Genomic DNA, 10,527 nt, shown 5'->3' with positions numbered 1-10,527 from the left:
CTAAAACTGGTTGACTACCACTCCACACACTGGCAGAAGGCTGAGAGTTTAGTTTGTGGACTCACAGTGGTTCGATTTCTTCAGACAAGGGGGTCCCAGGCATACGAGAACATGAGGGAGAGGTGCTGTACTCAAAGCAGGTGGGTTAATGAAAATCTGCACGCAGTGTTGAGCACCCAGAATTTTGGCTGCCAGGTGGATTTCCCTCTAGAGGCACAGAATGGCCCAGACACAAGGCCCATGGATCCTGACATCTGGAGGACTCCAGTGAAACAGGAGCATCCCTACCTCATCACCTGTGTAATGAGCAGTCAACAGTCCAGAAGGGCCTGCCCCCTTTCTGATCAGCTTTAAATGTCTTAAGTATATAAAGGAGAGCCAAAGATCTCTCCCAGAAAGTCTCAAACATGAGAGACCAAAATAAACAAAAAGTGCAGACACAAGAGAGAAAGCAAGGTAAAACAAACAAACAAAAAAGACAACATTCCCAGGGATTTAAGAGATACTTCATTCAAGAAACAAGAAAAGAACAGGTCAATGGAAGGGCTGACAGAGAAAGTGGAGGAAATATCTCACACAGAAAGCAAAACAAAGAGCCAAAGAATTGAAAAAGAAAATTAGAGGATCAAATCAGCATTCGAAATCTGCAAAACAGACTTCTTTCAACGAGAAAGAATAGAGAAAATAGGGTTGGAGGAGGAGGGGGTTAGGGAGACAATACAGATACAGCCCCCAAATGGAAGGGCTTCACGTCTCCGACTAAAATCCTCAAGTACCCAGCACGAAGAATAAAGAGCAGACACACATGACACATAGCAATGCACATGATCCTGAAATACAAGGAGGCTGGGGATTAAAAAAGTCCTGAAACCTTTCAGAGAAACCCCTCACAACCCCCCCCAAAAAAGGCCACATATAAAAGACTGAGAATAAGAATGGCATTAGACTTCCATAGTAACTCTGCAAGCCAAAGAAAATATTGACCAATGTCTTCAAAATTCCAAGGCAAAATTAATTTCAAACTAGAATTCTATATCCAGCTAAACTAGGTGTCCAGGTGTGAAAGGGTAGAATAGACATTCAGACTTTAAAATTTTCCCTCATATGCATTCTTTCTCAGGATGCTACTAGAGATTGTGCCCCATTCAAAAGAGGATGTTAAGCAAGAAAATGAAATGCATGGGATCCTCAAATGGGCTCTCCATAGGAGACATGAAGGGAAGGCCTGGGACGAGGACGGCTGTGCTGCAGGTTCTTAGGACGCTCAGAAAGCCAGGTGGCTCCAGCGGAGGTATCTGCCAGTTGACCTGATGTACTGGATAGTGTGGAAGTCAGTATTCACTGACAGGTTAGCACAATTGTGGCTTCAAGTTTCTAAAGATTCAGCTCAAAATGGCCTAAATGATAAATGAAAGTTAATTCTCTCACATAACAGGAAGTTCAGGGGTAGGGCAGCTCCAGGAGTTGATTTATTCAGCAGTTCAACATCAAAGTTTCAGATTCTTTCAACCTTTTACTCAGCCATCCTCAGTATGCTTTCTGCGTATACTAAAGTCAGCCGGCAGGAAAGGGACTCTGTTCCTTGTGGGTGTGAGACCAAAGGAACCTCTCCCAGGAATATACTTCTCTTCTGAGGTCCATTGGCCAGGCTCCTTCCTAAATCCATCACTGACTTAAGGAAAGGGCCCCTGGGATTAGTTCATACCAGTGATCTTTTGCATGAACCACACAAGGGAAATGTTTGTATGGCCTGCTGGAGTAAGGGCTGAAGCTGTTAAAATTTCAGCACATCTATGACCCACTGGAGGCACACTAGATGGGACATACTGGAGCCATCGGGAAAGGGGTTGACCCCAGAATAACATGTGAGCCTTGCCAGGCTGAAAAAAGAGGAAAATGCCTACTGGAGAAGAGTGTATGCAATTCTGATGGACAGTTTGAGAAAAATTAATTATAGGAATGTAGGAAAGTAAGCAAATAAAAATAAATGAGACAATTTATTAATTCCAGGAAAAAAAATGGTATAGGAAATGTCATGACAACTCACTACTTCCTTCAGTATTTAACAACTGACGTCAACATAATCATATAAATTGAACATCAATTTATCAAAGATGATGCAATTCTACTGGGAAAATGGAAAGAAAAGAAGTAGGGAGACAGTGGTGGTGAAGTCTCAATCTGTATTTTTCCAGAACAGGAAGTTAAAAGAAAATGCCTAAAACGGATAGATTTTTTTTTTAACCCACAAAAATCATATATTTAAAAACTTAGCAGAGCTAAAAAGAACTGAAAGTCGTTGCTTCTGGGGAGGACAAGGCAGGGGTGTGGAGGAGTGGGGCAGAAGAAGAATTTCTTCTTTCGTTATATGCTTCATAATATTCGAACTTTCCAAACTACGGATGTTATTTTTTTAGTCTTACAGATGGAACAAACAGCAGAATTTCTGTCCCCCTCTCTTTCCAAATGGGCCCTTTATATGGAAAACAAACACACAATATATCAGTCAAACAAAAGCAAGCTCTTCCCCATTGTCTCCCACACCACCCCCAGTTCCCCCAACGGTCCCACCTCTACCCTTAGACCTGGCTGGGTCGTGGTGGTGGGGGGGCGGGGTACAGGGTGGGGGGTAGGAGGAGAATCCATGCCAAAAGAGAATTACAGGCATCGGCTCTCTTGCTCCTGCAGGGTTCAATGCACCCACAGGAGAGGGCAGCAGGTAACGTCCTGGCAGCTCATCTGTTGGGAGTAGTCCTGGGACCCAGCGGTCTGGTAGGAAAGGCACAGCTGTTCACCTGAGGTGTAACTGCAGTGACAGACCTGAGTGGGTGTCCTGTTACATCAGGCTACTTAGAGGAAGCCCCAAGGCCTGGTTTCGAAAGCAGTCAGGTATTCACAGGCAGGGCTACATGAGCCTGGCCATGAACTCTTCCAAGGTTCACCAATCCTTCCAAGCTTTGTTGCTTGGAAGCCAAGTGTAGTTTTAAAATTCAAACATCCTACTTGTACTTAAATTCCAACTTCTGCACTATTAACAAATTGCATATCCTTCTAACTCAAACCCTGTAGGCCTCAACTACTTCAGGGAAAGTCCCAAGAGAAAGTCTCACTACAAGGAGCTATTTACTTGGAAGGCCCAGTTTCAAAGACAGGAAAATCTCTCCTGTGACAATGACCTTAACACTGCTACCCACTATGATCCCCTAATTCATTCAGCACATTTCCTCCTAAAAATCTTAACTTCCTGGAGTGGCTTGTTTCAAATAAAATCTAACATGGCACCCAATCCATAAGGCAGCTAGGAATGCAGCTGTCCTGGATGCAGAGTATCCCCATGACGGTACCCAACAAGCCCCAAGCCTTCCTGAAGTTCAGTTCAAAACCACTGACTGCCACCTCACTGCTCCCACCAAGGACTCCCCGTGGCTCTCCTTTACCACATCCTGCCTTCCTCTGAAGCAGGAAACTCTCAGGTTCCTCCTCCTCCATGAAGCCCTCTCAGACTACTGTTCACTGAAGATGTCTTCTCCCCTGAATCAATGCACAATTAAATAAAATTAAATTTTATATAAATTTGGTTGGTCTCACTGTGCATGACTGTTAAACATTTTACATTGTAATCTGCTTACTATTCAATATGATAAAAGAGAAGGCTGAGATTTTTTTCTTAAAAAGGCCATTTTTAGAAATCATTTTATCAATAGATTCTTTGTATACAAAGAAGAAACACATATACAGAGCACCCAAATTACCAGTAAGATGGACCCTAGCCCTTCTTTTCTGTACTGGGAAAACAGAAGAGGAAAAATGACTCCAACTTGTTCTTAGCAGTTTCTACCTAGGCAGTCAGTTTTTCAAGTAGCATTTCTATTCCTTTGCTGGTGTTTTTGCTTTTTTCCAATGTGGGAATAAGGCTTTTCAATCCAGCTTTGACTTTATTTGCAACATCTTGATCAGAGCTCTGGAGAAGGCTGAAGAGAGAAGACAAAAATTAACAAACAAAAAATTAAATTTCATAAAAAACCCTTAGATTGTCTGCAAATACTACCTTCGCACACAGTACAAAAAATTCATTGACTTGTGAGACAAGTTGTGTAACTATACATACTTTTTTTTCCCATTGATCAGATGAATGATGGGGGCTAGTAGCCTATATTCTAAAACCACATAATAGGTCCTGCTTTCACTTTGTCTTAGGACGAACACCCTGCCTCAAAATTGTTTACTACATTTATTCTACCTTTCCTTCTCCACCTAGAAAAGCTCAGGAGCAAGGACCCTGTGCTTTATTTATCTCATGGCACCATGTACACAGAGCAGACAGTCAAGAAATGCTCAGAGTGACTGAATTAACATGCGTGAATAGGTGTACACGGAGGAACGGTGGGGAGCATGAAAGGTAAGCAGTTAATGAATGGCCTTCTTACTGAACTCTATTGCCAAAACACTGAGTGAAGGCGTAAAGAGCTTTACCTTGGAGCTTAACTGCCCAGATCTGAAACCTGCCTCTGCCACTCAGTAACTATACAACCAAGAGCATGCTATTTAAATTCTCAAAGACTCAGTTTCCTGGCCTGCAGAATGGGAACAAAAGAACCTGCCTTCTTCACAGGGTTGTGTTTTGAGGCTCACATGATCCTGTATCTGAAACACCTATAGCCAGAGCCGGGCTCCTAGTTAACCACTTGATCAGTGTGACTCATTCAACAAAATGAGGTCAGCTCTGCTCTCTGAGACCTTGCTGGCGTACTTTATCACAGGTGAGCAGAGCTCTTCAGACTGGCAACAAGTAGGCCCCTTGCTCTAAATAGGGGCCAAGTCACAGGCACTCAACCACCAAACCCCAGGGCCGAATTTCCTATTCTCCCCCGACGTCCTCACGACCACGTTTAAATGCTGACCACTGAAACACAACCCAGAAAGAAATCACGTGGCATGTTTGAAAGACCCTGGTCCCAATAATTTCCATCATGTCCACAGAGTGGAGGACATGCTTGTGGAAGACAAGCAACAAGTACTGCTTGCCACCTGCAAAGCTGAAAAGTAAAGTGCCCTCTCAATAGACTTGTGACTCATAGGTGTTCGTATTTTATAAACCTTGGCTAAACACACAGTCACACAGTGCATAATAGTGACACAAGTTAATATTTACTGAACACACGCATTAAACATAATGCTAAGCACTATGTATGCATCATCCCATTTAGTTTTCATAACAACCTAGGATTATTATTAATCTCCTTTTACATCCAAGAAAGTTAAGGCTCAGAAAAGCTGAGTAATTTGCCTAAGGCCACACAGTGAGCTGGGACTGGAACCCAGGCAGTCTGTCTAGAGCTCATGCATTTAAATGCTAGAGAATTATGCTTCCCTGAGTTATTTTTCAGACTGCATACAAGGCTGATTTTTTCACCCAGAATGACACTTTGTCACTTACTCTAAAAAAGATTTAGCAAAACAAACAAACAAAAACAAACACGCACACACACACATACTGCACAAGTTTTAAAGAAAAATATAAACAAGGAAAGAATTTTGCCAAACAAGCACATGACAGTATTCTAACGCCAAATAAAAATAATTATTATATTAATCAATTATTAATTTATCTCCAGTTTCACTTCCCTTTAGAACCTCAGATACTTCATGTTCAGATATTTCATATTCCCGTTTTAAGGAATATTCCATAATAAACCTACAGTATCCTTCTCATGTTTGAAATCCACCCAAGGGGAGCTCTGATTGATGAGCAATCTTTAAAAATTAATTTTGTTGAGGATTTTTGCATCTATGTTCATCAGCGATATTGGCCTGTAGTTTTCTTTCTTTGTGACATCTTTGTCTGGTTTTGGTATCAGGGTGATGGTGGCCTCGTAGGATGACTTTGGAAGTGTTCCTCCCTCTGCTACATTTTGGAAGAGTTTGAGAAGGACAGGTGTTAGCTCTTCTCTAAATGTTTGAGAGAATTCGCCTGTGAAGCTGTCTGGTCCTGGACTTTTGTTTGTTGGAAGATTTTTAATCAGTCTCAATTTCAGTGCTTGTGACTGGTCTGTTTATATTTTCTATTTCTTCCTGGTTCTGTGGCACATATACAATGGAATATTACTCAACCATAAAAAGAAACGAAATTGAGCTATTTGTAATGAGGCGGATGGACCCAGAGTCTGTCATACAGACTGAAGTAAGTCAGAAAGAGAAAAGCAAATACGGTATGCTAACACACATATATGGAATCTAAAAAAAAAAAAAAATGCTCTGATAAACCTAGGGACAGGACAGGAATAAAGACGCAGACATAGAGAATGGACTTGAAGACACAGGGAGCGGGGAGGGTAAGCTGGGACGAAGTGAGAGAGTAGTATTGACATATATACACTACCAAATATAGATAGCTAGTGGGAAGCAGCCGCATAGCACAGGGAGATCAGCTCGGTGCTTTGTGACCACCTAGAGGAGTGGGAGAGGGAGGGTGGGAAGGAGATGCAAGAGGGAAGGGATATGGGGTTATATGTATACATATAGCTGTATAACAAAGTGAATCAGCAACTATACTCCAATAAAGATGTTAAAAAAATTAATTTTACGGCATTGCCATAATTTTTAGTTAATTGAGTGTAATGAAAGAATGTGTCAGTAGGTGTTAACAGTCCAAATGCCCAGTAAAGAAATTCATGTCAAAAAGTTCATGTTTCAGCTAATAGACTCTGGCTGTTCAACACCAACTGGAAAATTAGCTAATTTTAATGAGAAATAAACTAGTGATCTGTATCACTCATATATTTGGAGATACTGATATACCTAAAAATAATGAATGCCCGTTTGGAATGTACATATTTGTGAGTATATGTGTACCAAATCAAAATATATATTGAAGAAATGCCTACAACATTTATAAACATATACAAATTAAACTGCATAGTAACTTGCATGTGAAATACTGTGGGAAATTCAAGCTGAGACTGGTAACTGTTTTTCCAAATCTCGGTAACACAGCAGGGCAAAAAAAATCAACAGTGATTACTTCAAAACAACACACAAATCTATTTTAAAATGAATATCCTTAATAAAAGGATCTTAGCTGGGAATAGAATAGATGGAAATTTCAATGACCTGTAAATTATAAACTTAACCTATGTCCAAACAACAATATACAAGTTAAGCATATGTCTCAATTCACAAATCATCAGTTTTCTATCATTTTAATTAGAAACAAAGATTAATTAGCATGCAGACTTTAATAGCAAATGCTTCTCGAATCCTTTTAGAATAGTTGAAAACAAAGTCAGTAAAGTCAGTCACGATTTGAAAAACAACTCTGTCAGTTTTTACAGGAACAAAACTAATCCATTAAAAAAGAATACAAGTAAACTTTGGTCTAAACCATAAATGTGGTGAAACAATCCAATGATGCCTTGTGAATGCCCTAATTCTATGATCCAAAAGAGGGCATATGAGAAAAACTGTAAGGACTGATGGAAGAGTTACATTTGCTCTCTAATATTTGGTATACTTGTCTAGACCAAGAGTAACTGACAGGAATGCTGGACTACTGGAAACAGACATTAGAACTGAGAAGTAAGCGTGAAGGAAGCATGCTGCGCACCCACGGGCATTGAGGACAAGGACCCTAAGCAGAAAAAGGCACACTTTCTACACACCTGGAAAGAATAATGGCTCCTCGATTGACACTAGCCCAGGACTTCAGGTTCTTCATACCAACAAGCTCTACGAGTGTTTTTGCAAAACAACCTGTAAAATAAACTTAATGAACATCATATACCCAGATTTAAACTCCCAATCTCTCTCCCTACTACGCTTAAAGCTGGAAACCTGTTTTAATGAGAAAGCTAATAAAGCGTTCTCACCCAGTATCACTTAACACTAAAAATTGTAGCTCAGCTTTATGTAATGCGTTTTTAATACAGCCATTTCTCTCCACTCTGACCCAAATCCTCAGCTATGTTTAGCAGTAATTACTCAAGAGAAACAATGACTTCTTATAAAATGCTCGCTTGGTCATGTTTACATTTCTTTGTACTATTTAATGATTTAACCCTGACCTGAAAATTATTCAGGAAGTAAATGTTTGACAGCAGCACCTCGTGTTTGGTTAAAATCAAGTTTCCCCTCAAGGAAAATGCTCACTCAGAAGGTGCCTTGAACACAATTAACGGTCAAATGACTATTCTGCCTTACACCTGGCAATTTCTCTCTACAATACTAAACATTCGTTCACCCATCAAAAATACGATTCATGTTTTGTTATAGTATATCTGATTCCCAAGGTCTCAGAGTGTATTATCTTATTCACTGTGCCACCTAAGTGTTAACTAACTCTTGGACAAAGGAGAAATTCTGAAGACTAGGATCTGGTACAGATGGAGGTGGGGACAACCTATCTTAAAGGCAAACATCTTGGGTAGGCAGCACGTAAAATTCAAAGATACCCAAATATGAGGAGCCTTTAAAAGCCAAGAGGCCCACGACTATTTTACTCTTCGTGGCACATGCTCAAGAGGGACAGAAATCAGCTGGTGAGGCAGACAGTGTTTTCCAAAGGTGACCGCAACGATATCTCCTGTGTATGCTTCTAGAATAGTGCCACTCCCTCATCTAAAGGTGGAACTGATGTCTTCTCCTTTCGAACTGGGTGGGCCTTTGTGACTGACTTACTCAAGAGAGTACGGTACAACTGCCCTTAAATAACTTCTGAGGCTAAATCATGAAAGTACCATGCACCTACTCTGTCCTTCTAAAACCCGACCACTATATTGTGAGGAAACCCAGCAGCCTAGGGAGAGGAAGCGAGGCTGCTGGACTTAGCCACTGCCAGCCATTATGAAAGTGGATAATCCAACCCCAAGACAAGCAGCCCTAGATGACTCAGAGTAGAGCTTCTGAGCTCCACCAAACACTGACCAAATGACTGTTGTTTTGAAAACTAAGTTTTGAGGTGGCTTGTTACACAGCAACAGATCACCAAGACAGCTAGCCACTCATTTGGTGCTACATGAACATGACAAATACATCAAGTTCAAACAGATGTGTTTTAGGGTTGCCAGGGCAATTTAAATGAGGAGAAAAGTCACTAGAAAATTGCTTGGATTTTAAAAGCAAGACAACTTTTCTGACATAAGCTCAACTATGCACCAAGTTTTTAATAACAAAAAGATAATTCAATACATTATTTTTTCTTCAAAATTTATTACCAGAAGCTTCCTCTTTTATAAAAAATTTACAGTGAGAAATAGGCCCAAGTCTCTGTTCTTAAAGTTAGAGTGAGAAGTAACAGTTCTATTACTATACTGGTTGCCTCACTAGCCATTAGAACTGCAACTTGCCTCAAGACATAAATTCATGATCTGTCACTTTTTTCAGACACAGTAACAGAAAGCCCAAACTGTTTTAACTCAGTGGGAGGAAGCCTCTTCAGTGGCTAAAATACCAGATGGAGTTTGAATTTAGAAAGAGAAGGTCTGGTCAAAGACAGGACTGAGAGGGGAATGATACGCAAGTTTTCACTCATCAATAAATAAAAGATGCTGTCCTCCTCTTGAGAGCTGAGTTTCTACAGAGCAGCTGTAAGGTTTATGAAAAACCAGGAAGTGCCAAGGCCTGGCTTGCTCTTTGGTCATATATATTTCAATGCCAAATAGGCACCAGTTCAAAATTCTCTGATGAGGATAATTTTCTTCTGCTTATCCTTTCCTCAAAACTAAAGATAAATATGCTTTTCAACTGGGATGATGATACTCACAAACTGGCCCTCCTACTCTGCTCTCACCCCCCTCAAAGAATAAAATGGCATTTTAGAATGTTGGACAAGCCCGTTTTGAAGTCTCAGGTAGCAGAGGAGGGAGGAGAGAAAGGGAGGGAGGGTGGGAAAGGGAAAGAAAATGAAAGGATTCTAGGAGACAAATTTCCAGGGGGAAAAAGCATTATTTGCAACCACTAAATCATTTCTTACTCACAAACTCAACAGACTCTCATTTGAACTTAAATGGCCGGCATAAAGTTCAGGGATGCCAGATATGACTGAAATTCCACATCCAATACAAGAAAAGGTCAAGTTGCACAGCCTACCTTCTCGTCCACTTTCTTTCATCTTTCTATCTTGCTCTATTAACCACTTCAGAACTAGATGTCCTGCAGGATGTTCTGCAACGTGAAGCTGTGAGGAGTCAAGAACATATTAATTAAAAAGCTGTTTTCATCCACTCTATATCACCACATACGGATAAAGTCTCAGGCGAGTTGAAAGTTCCAAAAGGCTTAAGAGGTCTTTATCTACAATGACTACTACACCTGGAGGGACGAGAGATCTACTCCAACCCTGACTGAAATGAAGATGGTTATTCAAGATAACATGGCCACTGAGGCAGCTCACATTCAGCTTCATGAGCTCCAGTTTGAACAGCTCCACCACCAGGCTCATCTTAAGATCATGCTAACCACTTTCCAGATTGTCATACGCAATTCTGAGGAGCAAAGAAACCGATGGGACAGAACACTACAGCAGAAACATTA

At 40.7% G+C, this 10,527-nt stretch overlaps 1 protein-coding gene across 11 annotated transcripts in view; it reads right to left on the bottom strand.

The window, feature by feature from the left end:
* Window positions 1-10,527, bottom strand: part of PUM3 (pumilio RNA binding family member 3) — a 95,723-nt gene that overhangs the window by 14,632 nt on the left and 70,564 nt on the right. For 6 of the 11 annotated variants that reach the window (XM_073806162.1, XM_073806163.1, XM_073806165.1 and 3 more), the window contains 3 exons: window positions 10,084-10,171; window positions 7,659-7,749; window positions 3,677-3,971 (listed from right to left, as the gene is read on the bottom strand). In XM_073806162.1, the coding sequence (XP_073662263.1) occupies window positions 3,839-3,971; window positions 7,659-7,749; window positions 10,084-10,171 (312 nt within the window). In that variant the 3' untranslated portion in view covers window positions 3,677-3,838. The other 5 variants (XR_012332510.1, XR_002176317.2, XM_019934766.2 and 2 more) reach the window with 5 other exon arrangements.

The sequence above is a fragment of the Tursiops truncatus genome, chromosome 6 (assembly GCF_011762595.2).
Source record: "Tursiops truncatus isolate mTurTru1 chromosome 6, mTurTru1.mat.Y, whole genome shotgun sequence".
NCBI classification, from domain to species: domain Eukaryota; kingdom Metazoa; phylum Chordata; class Mammalia; order Artiodactyla; family Delphinidae; genus Tursiops; species Tursiops truncatus.
This window is presented reverse-complemented; position numbering and strand designations above follow the sequence as displayed.